General features: G+C 41.9%; 1 protein-coding gene across 1 annotated transcript in view; it reads right to left on the reverse strand.

Annotated features, from left to right (window-relative positions):
• The window catches only part of TBC1D19 (TBC1 domain family member 19), an 885,000-nt gene that overhangs the window by 696,893 nt on the left and 173,152 nt on the right, over nucleotides 1-14,955 (reverse strand). Inside the window, exon 6 of the mRNA XM_053704075.1 lies at nucleotides 9,241-9,304. Within this exon, the coding sequence (XP_053560050.1) occupies nucleotides 9,241-9,304 (64 nt within the window). The remainder of the gene's footprint in view (nucleotides 1-9,240; nucleotides 9,305-14,955) is intronic.

The following is a 14,955-nucleotide window of genomic DNA, read 5'->3' on the forward strand; positions in this document are numbered from 1 at the left end:
ACAGGAGGGGGAGCGAACGGTATACCTGGTCTATCCCACTCCTTAGTAACAATATTCGCAATCCTCTTAGGGACTGGAAAAACATCAGTGTAAACAGGAACCTCTAAGTAGTTGTCCATTTTACACAATTTCTCTGGGACCACTATAGGGTCACAATCATCCAGAGTCGCTAATACCTCCCTGAGCAACAAGCGGAGGTGTTCAAGCTTAAATTTGAAGGCCGTCATATCAGAATCTGTCTGAGGGAGCGTCTTCCCTGAATCAGAAATCTCCCCCTCAGATAGCAAATCCCTTACCCATACTTGAGAACATTGTGAGGGTATATCGGATACGGCTACTAAAGCGTCAGAAGGCTCAGCAGTTGTTCTTAACCCAGAGCTGTCCTGCTTTCCTTGTAAATCAGGCAGTTTAGAGAAAACCGCTGTGAGGGTTGTATTCATAACTGTGGACATGTCTTGTAAAGTAAATGAAGTCGACGCACTAGAGGTACTTGGCGTCACTTGTGCGGGCGTTACTGGTTGTGACACTTGGGGAGAGCTAGATGGCAAACCCTCAATTCCTTCTGTCTGAGAATCATCTATTGCTATATTTTTAAGTGCTATAATATGCTCTTTATAATTTATAGACATATCAGTGCAAGTGGGACACATTCTAAGAGGGGGTTCCACAATAGCTTCAAAACACATTGAACAAGGATTTTCCTTGGTGTCAGACATGTTAAACAGGCTAGTAATGAAACAAGCAAGCTTGGAAAACACTTTATTCAAAGTAAATAATACTTAGAAAAAACGGTACTGTGCCTTTAAGAGAAAAAAAGATGCACAAACTCTGCAAAACAGTGTTAAAAAGCAGTAAACTTTACGAAATTTTTACAGTAGAATCATAAAGCCTTAGTAAGTTTGCACAGCCAGCCAAATAAACAATTAACCCCTTAATGTAAAAACCGGATTGACAAAACATCAAAAACCGGTATAAAAACGTTCAGCACCTTGCCACAGCTCTGCTGTGGCGCCTACCTGCCCTTTAGGATAGATTTGTGGGGAAAAAACTTCAATTAGTCCCTCAAACACAGCAGGACCCTCTGGGGAAGCAGCTGGATGTCTTCAGAGTAAAAGAAACTGTGCAACTGAGGCGCGAAAATAGGCCCCTCCCACCTCACTCGATGTTAGTGGGGCCTAAAAGAAACACACCAAAGTGTTTCTAAACTAGCCATGTGGGTTAATAACCCTTAAACAAGCCACAAGAACCCTTAAAGTCCCTCAAAAAACGTTAAGTATTCAATAGAAAAAACGTTTTTTCCATAAGTGCCACCAGTAACAAATGAGCCCTTAATGTAAGCTGGGATTCTTTCTATTAAGTGTCTGAATACAGCTTACCCTTCCCTCATGGGGATATTGTCAGCCTTTTCTAGAATTATCACAGTCTGTCTAGAAAAAAGATGACTGAACATACCTCAATGCAGCTTAGCATGCAAACCGTTCCCCCAACTGAAGTTTTCCTGTACTCCTCAGCCTCTGTGGGAACAGCAGTGGATCTTAGTTACAAATTGCTAAGATCATCATCCTCCTTGCAGAAATCTTCATCCCTTTTCTGCCAGAGAGTGAATAGTACACACCGGTACCATTTAAAATAACAAACTTTTGCTTGAGAAAATAAAAACTAACATTTTTGTCACCACACTCACTTTACCCTTCCTAGCAGTTAAGCAAGCAAAGAGAATAACTGGGGAGGTGGAGCTAAGGGAAGAGCTATATAGACAGCTCTGCTGTGGGTGCTCTCTTTGCCACTTCCTGTTAGGAAGGAGAATATCCCACAAGTATGGATGAATCCGTGGACTCGATACATCTTACAAGAGAAAAAAAATTTTCAAAACGTGATTAAAAGTCCATCTTGAGGTAACCCTTAGGTAATACCCTATATGAGAGTCTATGATTTTTATAAGAAATTTTCTTGGCTGCAACCTTAAAGGGACATAATACTCATATGGTAAATCACTTAAAACTGATGCAGTATAACTGTAAAAAGCTGACAGGAAAATATCACCTGAGCATCTCTATGTAAAAAAAAGAAGATATTTTACCTCACAATTTCCTCAGCTCAGCAGAGTAAGTTCTGTGTAAAAAGTTATACTCAATTGCTGCTCAGCTGTAGGTAAAAAAAAATTTAAAAAAATGAAGAAACGAACAGCAGCCAATCAGCATCAACAGTGCTGAGGTCATGAACTCTTTTACTGTGATCTCAAGAGATTTGAATTAACTCTAATGAGATTTCATTGTAAACTTCATCAAGCTTAATAGGGAAATAAGATAAGAGTGCACGTAAGCTCACTCCTTCCGCTGTCCCGGGACAACGGATTTGTTGCTTAGAAGTCCTTTACAAAGGGATTTGGGTACTGAGAAACTTTTGAGGTAAAATATCTTTCTTTTTTACATAGAGATGTTCAGGTGATATTTTCTAGTCAGCTTTTTACAGCTATACTGCATCACTTTCAAGTGTTTAATCATTTGGGTATTATGGCCCTTTAAGTTTATAGAAGATATTTGTTTAAGGTACTATGTACCTATATCAAATGCAGTAAGGTAAGCAAGTGTGTAGATCTAACCTTTTTATCCTTGCTGAGAGACGTTTTTGCGGCCAGCTTTTCTTCCTTGATCTTTAAGTGGTGTGATACACAAATCTGCCTCCTATGTCCTACGGGGGCTCAGTCTTTGTATATTATGTTGCGGGTCATTCAATGAACAAGAAAGGCAGACCTAAACAGAAGGCACCACCGCTTGAGGAACCTTTCTCCTAAAAGATGCCTCAGTCGAGGCAAAAGTATCAAATTTGGAAAATTTGGAAAAAGTATGCAGAGAGGACCAAGTTGCAGCCTTGCAAAGCTGTTCCACAGAAGCCTCCTCTTTGAAAATCCAAGAAGAGGAGACAGCCCTAGTGGAATGAGCTGTAATTCTTTCAGGAGGCTGCTGTCCAGCAGTCTCATAAGCAAAACTAATCATACTTCTCAACCAGAGGGAAGGAGAAGTAAAAGAAGCCTTCTAACTCATACGCTTTCCTGAAAAACAAACAAACAGGGCAGAAGGCGAAAATACTTAGTCGCCTGTAGGTAGAATTTTAGAGCACGCACAACATCCAAGTTGTGCAGCAGACATTCTTTATGAGAAGGAGGATTGGGACAGAGAGAAGGAACAACAATTTCCTGATTAATACTTCTATCCGAAACCACTTTAGGAAGAAACCCCAATTTACTACAAAGAACCGCCTTATCCCCATGAAAGATAAAGTAAGGGGAATCACACTGCAAAGCCAAGAGTTCCGAAACTCTCTGAGCAGAAGAGATAGCAATAAGAAACAAAACCTTCCAAGATAGCAACTTAATATCTATGGAATGCATTGGCTCAAACTGAGCCTGCTGCAAAACTTTAAGAACAAGATTAAGGCTCCAATGAGGAGCAACAGGTTTAAACACACGCCTGATTCTGACCAGGGCCTGACAAAAAGATTGAACATCTGGCACATCCGCCAGACGCTTGTGTAATAAAATAGATAATGCAGAAATCTGTCCATTCAGAGAACTGACTGACAACCCTTTCTCCAGACCTTCCTGAAGAAAAGACAAAATTCTAGGAATCCTGACCCTACTCCAAGAGTAGCCATTAGATTCACACCATTAAATTTACGCCATACCTTATGGTAAATTTTTCGAGTAACAGGCTTGTGAGCCTGGATTATGGTCAGGGTTTTTTCCCTGTTTTGTTTGCCATGTGCTGCTGGCAGCCATTTTACTCACCTTTCTTGCTGTCTGGTGCATACTGTGTGATGCTGCTCATTTCCTGCACTTCCTTTTATGGCCAGACTGGTGTACATCATCCGTGTGAGGCAGGATGCAGTCTTAGAATTGTGATGTCATCACTTATTATTTAAAGGACCTCTGTTCAGTATGCTTTGCCCTTGCGGTATCTCAGACCTGTTTGTGAGAGCTCCTGTGTATTACCTGGCTGTCTGACTTCCTTCCTGGTTCCTGATCCCTGGCTTGTTCCTGACTCTGCTGTTCTCCTTGTTCCTGATTCCGGCTCGTCTGACTACTCGCTTTGGCTCCTGACTCGGCTCATCTGACTACCAGCTCTGGTTTTGATTCCTGGCTTGTTATTTGACTTGTGGACTTTTTATTATTTTTTGCTATTAATAAAGGTGTGATTATTTTTGCACTTCTTGTCTCAGTCTGATTCCTGACACCCTGACAATTATGGTCTCAATGACCGACTCAGAAAATCCAGGAAGGTCTCCGGAAGCATGTGCCCTGAGACAGCCACAACGGGAGAGAGTCTCTTGTCGACTGGTCTAGATCTATCCTCTAAGACAGATCCGAATGGTCTCCATTCCATTGTCTGAGCATGCATAATTGCAGAGCTCTCAAATGGAATCGAGCAAAGGGAATGATGTCCATGGAAGTGACCATCAGACCAATTACCTCCATACATTGAGCCACTGATGGCCGAACAGTAGACTGAAGAGAGAGGCAAGAGGAGAGAATTTTGGTTTTTCTGACCTCCGTCAGAAAAATTTTCATAGATAGGGAATCTATTATGGGAATCTATTATGGTCCCTAAGAAAACCAAAGGGAACTATTTTCCAGATTCACTTTCCAACCGTGGGAACCTAGAAAAGACAACAAGATCTCTGTATGAGAGTTTGCTTGTTGAAAAGATGGCGTCTGAACCCAATATGTTGTCCAGCTTTGGCGCCACTGCAATTCCCCGAGACCTGATCACCGCCAAGAGAGCCCCCAGAACCTTAGAGAAAATTATGTGAGCTGTGGCAAAGCCAAACGGAAGAGACACAAACTGAAAGTGTTTATCTAGAAAGGCAAATCTAAGGAATTTGTGATGATCCCTGTGGATGGGAACATAAAGATACGCTTCCTTCAGATCTATTGTCGTCATGAACTGACCCTCTTGGACCAAAGGAAAAATTGAATTGTTTCCATTTTGAAGGACTGTACCCTGAGAAACTTGTAGAGGCACTTTAGGTCTAAAATGGGTCGAAAAGTTCCATCTTTTTTGGGAACCACGAAGAGATTTGAATAGAATCCTAGACCCTGTTCCCTTACTGGAACTGGAACAATCACTCCCAGGGAGGAAAGGCCCTGAACGCAGTTCAAGAATATCTCTCTTTTTACCTGGTCTGCAGATAATCTTGAGAGGTGGAATCTGCCCCTGGGAGGGAAAGTTTGGAATTCTATTTTGTAACCCTGAGATACTATGTCCACAGCCCATGGATCTGGGACATCTCATCGCCACGCTTGACAAAACAGGGAAAGTCTGCCCCTCACTTGATCCGATCCGGGACCGGGGGCCGACCCTTCCTGCTGACAGACTAAGCTGAGGGTTTCTTTGATTGCTTCCCCTTATTCCAAGACTAATTGGGCTTCCAAGAAGACTTGGACTGTTCCTGCTTGGAAGAGGAAGACTTACATAGAAACATAGATATTGATGGCAGATAAGAGCCATAGGCCCAGCAAGTCTGCCCGATATTACCTAACAACTCTGCTCGACCTTTAAAGTTACAAAAGGAACAAAAATTACTTTGATGTTCTTTGAGTCTGTTCTTCTGGTCTTGCGGTAGAAAAGACCCTTTTCCACCCGTAATATCAGAAATTATTTCTGCCAGACAAGGTCCGAACAAGGTCTTCCCCTTGTACGGAAGCGCCAGAAGCTTGGACTTAGAGGTAACATCAGCTGACCAAGATTTTAGCCACAATGCCCTGCGGGCTAGGACAGTGAAGCCAGACATCTTGGCTCCCAGTCTAATAACTAGCATGCTAGCATCAGAAATAAAGGAATTGGCTAGTTTGAGAATCTTAATCTTATCTTGTATCTCCTCCAACGGAGTCTCTACTAAAATTGATTCAGACAAGACATCGCACCAATAAGATGCCGCACTTGCTACTGTGACAAACTGCAGGTCGCCATTGAAGACCTTGATGAACATACATCTTCTTCAAATAAGCTTCTAGATTTTTGTCCATAGGATCCTTAAAGGAGCAACTATCCTCTATAGGGATCATAGTTCTCTTAGCCAGAGTATAAATAGCCCCTTCTACTTAAGGCACCGTGCGCCAAGAATCTTTAATGGAGTCAGCAACAGGAAAAATCTTTTTAAATATGGGAGACGGGTATACAGTAATCCCTGGCTTCTCCCATTCCTGTGAAATAATCTCCGTCACACGGTCTGCGACAGGAAAAACTTCCACATAGGAAGGAACATCATAGTATTTATTAAGTGTACTAGACTTCTTAGGGTTGACAACGACAGAAGTATCGAAGTCGTCCAAAGTAGCCAATACATCCTTTAACAGTACATGAAGGTGTTCAAGCTTAAAAGGACATTAAAGGGACATGAAACACAAATATTTTCTTCCATTATACAGATAGAGCATGCCATTTTAAACAACTTTCTAATTTACTTCTATTATCTAATTTTTTTCATTTTCTTGAAATCCTTTGCTGAAAATCATATCTAGATAGGCTCAGTAGCTGCTGATTGGTGGCTGCACATAGATACCTAGTGTAATTGGCTCACCCATGTGCATTGGTATTTCTTCAACAAAAGGATATCTAAAGAATGAAGCAAATTAGATAATAAAAGTATATTGGAAAGTTGTTTAAAAGTGTATTCTCTGTCTGAATCAGGAAAGAAAAATGTGGGGTTTAGTGTCCCTTTAAATCTGAAGTTTACTTCTTCAATATCAGATGAAGGAATAATACTGTCTGAATCTGAAATTTAACCCTCAGTGGCTACCGGCGTATCCTCCTCATCAGACTTATGAGGGAGGGCAACCTGTGTAGCAGTAGGTGGAACAGAAACCTTACTATCTGAATGTCTAATTTTCCTCTTGCATTTTCCCAGCATAGGAAAAGCAGATAATGCCGCAGATACCGCAGAAGATACCTGTGCAGCAAAATTTGCAGGCAAATAAACTCCTCCAGGAGGCTGAGAGGAACTGCAGGGCACTGTATGTGACACCATAGAGGCTTGGGACGTTTGAGGAGAAAGCTGTGGCATAGCCTGAACAGCATCATCCTGAGAGACATTGGGCTCAGAGGGCAACAATTTATCTTTAAATTGAAGTGTTCTAGCTAAGCATGCAGCACAGAATTGCATAAGCAAAACACGTTATGTCTCTAGGCATAACAAGCATTTGTCAAAAAACACAGAGTCTTGGTCCATGTCCATAATACTAAATAAAAAATTCCCCAAACTGTAGAATTGTTTTGAAATACACTGTCACTTTAAGAACTTTTAATACCACAATTTGGCTGCCAGAAGTCTCTAAAACGATCGTATAGTAGATTGACACTGAAGAGACTGAAATTCAATGACGTCGCTACGCTCTGTGAATAATTGACAGCAGAGAGAAGTCACATGAACGGCAGAGAGAGGAAACTATGCAGCAAGTAAAAGGCGCGCATTTCCCTCTGCCTACAACATAAGATGCAAGTAGCTGCAGCTGGTTTCAAACTCAAGCAGTTTGTCAGTTAGCCTGTTCTAGCTAAGCAAGCAAAGAAAACCAACTGCCAAATTTTAAGTTTATACATAAATCCCTGTATAAAACAAAAGCCACACACATACTAATAAAGTATTTCAACAAAATTAGCCCAAATAAAGGGAAGATACCAATAAAGGGAAGATTAACCCCTAGGGGCCTATTTAACAAAGGTCTGTCGGACCTGATCCTACAGTGCGGATCAGGCCCGACAGACCTCGCTGAATAGGGAGAGCAATACGCTGTGAGCTGCTGGTGCAACGGCGCCCCCTGCAGATTCGCGGCCAATCGGCAGCCAGCAGGGGGGTGTCAATCAACCCAATCGTACTCAATCAATTGCTCTGAGCAGGCGGACAGGTTATGGAGCAGCGGTCTTTAGATAACTGGTGTTTCTGGCGAGCAACATGGGCCCTCAAGATCCATCCGGAGCTTGATAAATGGGCCCCCTAGTCTCCACATACATAATGTGCCTGCCCACTGCCAAAGAAAATCCTGTATAAAGGATTTTAAAAATGTCCCCATCTACTGCATATGACATATTCTTCAGAAGTGCAAGTCTCCAAGACGTAGAAGACAAAAGCACTTACTTGCAGTCTAGCTGTCTGGCAGGAAGACAGCTCACAAGGTGTGAAAGGACACATACTCCTTACAGAGACCTGTAGAAAAAGAAAGAACAGAGTAACCAACTCTAGCTTTCTGTACCATGGGCAGCAATGTGTTAGGAAACAAAGCATGGACTACCTCACAACTTCCTAACTGTTTTAAAGCCACAACTACTCTACTGAAGAGATTGACGCGGACTCAGCTAAACCCAAATCCTTGCTTGCAGTACCCAAAAAAGGAATTAATTTCTTCAGACCCCAAACTTCCCCTCCTCCATTGACAGAGGCAAAGAGAATGACTGGGGATTATGGGTAGGGGAGTGACACTTTACAGCTTTGCTGTGGTGCTCTTTGCCTCCTCCTGCTGGCCAGGAATGATATTCCCACTAGTAACTGAGTGACGATGTGGACTCTCCATATCTTAAGGAAAAAAAGGATGACTAACACCTTGTTACACTAAACTGATATAGACTAAAACTGTCAACACGAGTTTCATTGATTTTATACCTCTGTATTAAAAGCAATCATTTTTACTTGTTGCTATTTCATTATTAAAATCTAAAATGTTATGATGATTTGAGACACTGAAAGTGTTCCTTCTTAAAAACTAAAAAACAGTGCACAACTAACAAAAATTAAATTGATACTTCATTGTAAATGAACATGTATAAAGTATGTAATGTTTTTCTGCATAAAATGTAAATAAGAATAATGTATACCAAAATACATTTTAAATATTTTGTTCTCTTTTCAAATGTTATGTTGATTTGAGACACTGAAAATGTACCTAAACAAAAACTAAAAAAAACTGTATATAATTAACAAAGATTAAATTATTACTTCAGTCTAAATAAGCAAATATAAATTGTTTTTCTGCATAAGATTTAAATGAAGATGATTTTTATCAAAATATATTTAAAATATTTTGTCCACTTATATTTTTAGAAGCGTTACTACAATAATCACGTTGCAAGAGCAATTAAAAGAACTATTTGTATATTAATCATTTATATGAATAGTTAATCCTCTTTTGGAGAACAACAGCGTTAGATCAGTATTCTTCTGAATCACCCAAATGCATTGCTAATTTCTTACCTGGTTCATCAGTCCCCATCTCATTCCATTTGTTCAGTAGCTCTTTTTGCTCCTCGAATGGTCTCTGCAAATTCATGTTTATATCAGTTATTCACATAACAATTTCTGCTTATCACAATATTTTAATAATTTTGCTGACATAAAATGAATGAGAAAAGGTCCCAAACAGTTAAAGGGACATGCCACCCACATTTTTTCTTTTATGATTTAGAAAGAGAATGCAATTTTAAACATCTTTCTAATTTACTTATATTATCTAATTTGTTTTATTCGCTTGATATTCTTTGATGAAAAGCATATCTAGATATGCTCACTAGCTGCTGATTGGTTGCTGCACATAGAAGCCTCGTGTGATTGGCTCACCATGTGCATTGCTTTTTCTTCAACTAAGGATATTTAAAAAATGAAGCAAAATAAATAATGGAAGTAAATTGTAATGTTGTTTAAATTTATATTCTCTATCTGAATCATGAAAGAAAGATTTTGGGTTTAGTGGCCCTTTAATTGTTCTGTTTAGTAATGCACTAAAGGGACATAATACGAAGTAACGGACCTACTAAACAGAGGCCCTGGTGCAAAAAATGTTTTTGGCCCCCCCAAGGTAACTCAGTAGTAAGCAATAGTAATAATATACATACTTCTCTGTGTAATGATGGATATACACAGATAGATAGACCTGCAACCTGCACTAATAAAAGGCTCTGCATTAGGGCTGAACACATTCTGCACATGCCTATGTATAGACTGGCTGCTATGGGCCCCCTAGCACTTGGGCCCTGGTGCCACTGCACCTGTTGCACCAATGGTAGTTCCTCCCCCGATAATATGTATATGATAAATCACTTGAAAGTGACGCAGTATAACTGTAAAAAGCTGACAGGAAAATATCACCTGAACATCTCTATGTAAAAAGGGAATATGTTTACCTAACAATTTCCTCAGCTCACCAGAGTAAGTGCTGTGTAAAAAACATAATTTATGCTTACCTGATAAATTCCTTTCTTCTGTTGTGTGATCAGTCCACGGGTCATCATTACTTCTGGGATATTATCTGCTCCCCTACAGGAAGTGCAAGAGGATTCACCCAGCAGAGTTGCTATATAGCTCCTCCCCTCTACGTCACCTCCAGTCATTCGACCAAAGACCAACGAGAAAGGAGAAGCCCAGGGTGTAGTGGTGACTGGATTATAATTTAAAAAATATTTACCTGCCTTAAAAACAGGGCGGGCCGTGGACTGATCACACAACAGAAGAAAGGAATTTATCAGGTAAGCATAAATTATGTTTTCTTCTGTTATGTGTGATCAGTCCACGGGTCATCATTACTTCTGGGATACCAATACCAAAGCAAAAGTACACGGATGACGGGAGGGATAGGCAGGCTCATTATACAGAAGGAACCACTGCCTGAAGAACCTTTCTCCCAAAAATAGCCTCCGAAGAAGCAAAAGTGTCAAATTTGTAAAATTTGGAAAAAGTATGAAGCGAAGACCAAGTTGCAGCCTTGCAAATCTGTTCAACAGAGGCCTCATTCTTAAAGGCCCAAGTGGAAGCCACAGCTCTAGTAGAATGAGCTGTAATTCTTTCAGGAGGCTGCTGTCCAGCAGTCTCATAGGCTAAACGAATTATGCTACGAAGCCAGAAGGAGAGAGAGGTAGCCGAAGCCTTATGACCTCTCCTCTGACCAGAGTACACGACAAACAGAGAAGACGTTTGTCGAAAATCCTTAGTTGCCTGCAAGTAGAACTTGAGGGCACGAACTACATCCAGATTGTGTAGAAGACGTTCCTTCTTTGAAGAAGGATTTGGACACAAGGATGGAACAACAATCTCTTGATTGATATTCCTGTTAGTGACTACCTTAGGTAAGAACCCAGGTTTAGTACGCAGAACTACCTTGTCTGAGTGAAAGATCAGATAAGGAGAATCACAATGTAAGGCTGATAATTCAGAGACTCTTCGAGCCGAGGAAATAGCCATTAAAAATAGAACTTTCCAAGATAATAATTTTATATCAATGGAATGAAGGGGTTCAAACGGAACACCCTGTAAAACGTTAAGAACTAAGTTTAAACTCCATGGCAGAGCAACAGTTTTAAACACAGGCTTGATCCTAGCTAAAGCCTGACAAAATGCCTGGACGTCTGGATTTTCTGACAGACGCCTGTGTAACAAGATGGACAGAGCTGAGATCTGTCCCTTTAATGAGCTAGTCGATAAACCCTTTTCTAAACCTTCTTGTAGAAAGGACAATATCCTAGGAATCCTAACTTTACTCCAGGAGTAATCTTTGGATTCACACCAGTATAGGTATTTACGCCATATTTTATGGTAAATCTTTCTGGTAACAGGCTTCCTAGCCTGTAACAGGGTATCAATAACCGACTCAGAAAAACCACGTTTTGATAAAATCAAGCGTTCAATTTCCAAGCAGTCAGCTTCAGAGAAGTTAGATTTTGATGTTTGAATGGACCCTGTATCAGAAGGTCCTGTCTTAGAGGTAGAGACCAAGGCGGACAGGATGACATGTCCACTAGATCTGCATACCAAGTCCTGCGTGGCCATGCAGGTGCTATTAGAATCACTGATGCTCTCTCCTGTTTGATTTTGGCAATCAATCGAGGAAGCAGCGGGAAGGGTGGAAACACATAAGCCATCCTGAAGTTCCAAGGTGCTGTCAAAGCATCTATCAGAACCGCTTCCGGATCCCTGGATCTGGATCCGTAGCGAGGAAGTTTGGCGTTCTGGCGAGACGCCATGAGATCTATCTCTGGTTTGCCCCAACGTCGAAGTATTTGGGCAAAGACCTCCGGATGAAGTTCCCACTCCCCCGGATGAAAAGTCTGGCGACTCAAGAAATCCGCCTCCCAGTTCTCCACTCCCGGGATGTGGATTGCTGACAGGTGGCAAGAGTGAGACTCTGCCCAGCGAAATATCTTTGATACTTCCATCATTGCTAGGGAGCTTCTTGTCCCTCCCTGATGGTTGATGTAAGCTACAGTCGTGATGTTGTCCGACTGAAACCTGATGAACCCCCGAGTTTTTAACTGGGGCCAAGCTAGAAGGGCATTGAGAACTGCTCTCAATTCCAGAATGTTTATTGGCAGGAGACTTTCCTCCTGACTCCATTGTCCCTGAGCCTTCAGAGAATTCCAGACAGCGCCCCAACCTAGTAGGCTGGCGTCTGTTGTTACAATTGTCCAGTCCGGCCTGCTGAATGGCATCCCCCTGGACAGATGTGGCCGAGAAAGCCACCATAGAAGAGAGTTTCTGGTCTCTTGATCCAGATTCAGAGTGGGGGACAAATCTGAGTAATCCCCATTCCACTGACTCAGCATGCACAATTGCAGCGGTCTGAGATGTAGGCGTGCAAAGGGTACTATGTCCATTGCTGCTACCATTAAGCCGATCACCTCCATGCATTGAGCTACTGACGGGAGTTGAATGGAATGAAGGATACGGCATGCATTTAGAAGCTTTGTTAATCTGTCTTCTGTCAGATAAATCTTCATTTCTACAGAATCTATAAGAGTCCCCAAGAATGGAACTCTTGTGAGAGGAAAGAGAGAACTCTTCTTTTCGTTCACTTTCCATCCATGCGACCTTAGAAATGCCAGAACTAACTCTGTATGAGACTTGGCAGTTTGAAAGCTTGAAGCTTGTATCAGAATGTCGTCTAGGTACGGAGCTACCGAAATTCCTCGCGGTCTTAGTACCGCCAGAAGGGCACCCAGAACCTTTGTGAAGATTCTTGGAGCCGTAGCCAATCCGAATGGAAGGGCTACAAACTGGTAATGCCTGTTTAAGAAGGCAAACCTTAGATACCGGTAATGATCTTTGTGAATCGGTATGTGAAGGTAAGCATCCTTTAAATCCACTGTGGTCATGTACTGACCCTTTTGGATCATGGGTAAGATTGTCCGAATAGTTTCCATTTTGAACGATGGAATTCTTAGGAATTTGTTTAGGATCTTTAAATCCAAGATTGGCCTGAAAGTTCCCTCTTTTTTGGGAACCACAAACCGGTTTGAGTAAAACCCTTGTCCTTGTTCCGACCGCGGAACCGGATGGATCACTCCCATTAATAATAGATCTTGTACACAGCGTAGAAACGCGTCTTTCTTTATTTGGTTTGTTGACAACCTTGACAGATGAAATCTCCCTCTTGGGGGAGAGAATTTGAAGTCTAGAAGGTATCCCTGAGATATGATCTCTAGCGCCCAGGGATCCTGGACATCTCTTGCCCAAGCCTGGGCGAAGAGAGAGAGTCTGCCCCCCACTAGATCCGGTCCCGGATCGGGGGCCCTCGGTTCATGCTGTCTTAGGGGCAGCAGCAGGTTTCCTGGCCTGCTTGCCCTTATTCCAGGACTGGTTAGGTTTCCAGCCTTGTCTGTAACGAGCAACAGCTCCTTCCTGTTTTGGTGCAGTGGAAGTTGATGCTGTTCCTGTTTTGAAATTCCGAAAGGGACGAAAATTAGACTGTCTAGCCTTAGCTTTGGCTTTGTCTTGAGGTAGAGCGTGGCCCTTACCTCCTGTAATGTCAGCAATAATTTCTTTCAAACCGGGCCCAAATAAGGTTTGCCCCTTGAAAGGTATATTAAGTAATTTGGACTTAGAAGTTACATCAGCCGACCAGGATTTTAGCCACAGCGCCCTACGTGCCTGAATGGCGAATCCTGAATTCTTAGCCGTAAGTTTGGTTAAATGTACTACGGCCTCCGAAATGAATGAATTAGCTAGTTTAAGGACTCTAAGCCTGTCCGTAATGTCGTCCAGCGTAGCTGAACTAAGGTTCTCTTCCAGAGACTCAATCCAAAATGCTGCCGCAGCCGTAATCGGCGCGATGCATGCAAGGGGTTGCAATATAAAACCTTGTTGAACAAACATTTTCTTAAGGTAACCCTCTAATTTTTTATCCATAGGATCTGAAAAAGCACAGCTATCCTCCACCGGGATAGTGGTGCGCTTAGCTAAAGTAGAAACTGCTCCCTCCACCTTAGGGACCGTTTGCCATAAGTCCCGTGTGGTGGCGTCTATTGGAAACATCTTTCTAAATATTGGAGGGGGTGAGAACGGCACACCGGGTCTATCCCACTCCTTAGTAACAATTTCAGTTAATCTCTTAGGTATAGGAAAAACGTCAGTACTCGCCGGTACCGCAAAGTATTTATCCAACCTACACATTTTCTCTGGTATTGCAACAGTGTTACAATCGTTAAGAGCCGCTAAGACCTCCCCTAGTAATACACGGAGGTTTTCCAATTTAAATTTAAAATTTGAAATATCTGAATCCAATCTGCTTGGATCAGAACCGTCACCTACAGAATGAAGCTCTCCGTCCTCATGCTCTGCAAGCTGTGACGCAGTATCAGACATGGCCCTAGAATTATCAGCGCACTCTGTTCTCACCCCAGAGTGATCACGCTTGCCTCTTAGTTCTGGTAATTTAGCCAAAACTTCAGTCATAACAGTAGCCATATCTTGTAATGTTATCTGTAATGGCTGCCCAGATGTACTAGGCGCCATAATATCACGCACCTCCCGGGCGGGAGATGCAGGTACTGACACGTGAGGCGAGTTAGTCGGCATAACTCTCCCCTCGCTGTTTGGTGAAATTTGTTCAATTTGTACAGATTGGCTTTTATTTAAAGTAGCATCAATACAGTTAGTACATAAATTTCTATTGGGCTCCACCTTGGCATTGGAACAAATGAC

Source organism: Bombina bombina, chromosome 2, assembly GCF_027579735.1.
Source record: "Bombina bombina isolate aBomBom1 chromosome 2, aBomBom1.pri, whole genome shotgun sequence".
NCBI classification, from domain to species: Eukaryota; Metazoa; Chordata; class Amphibia; order Anura; family Bombinatoridae; genus Bombina; species Bombina bombina.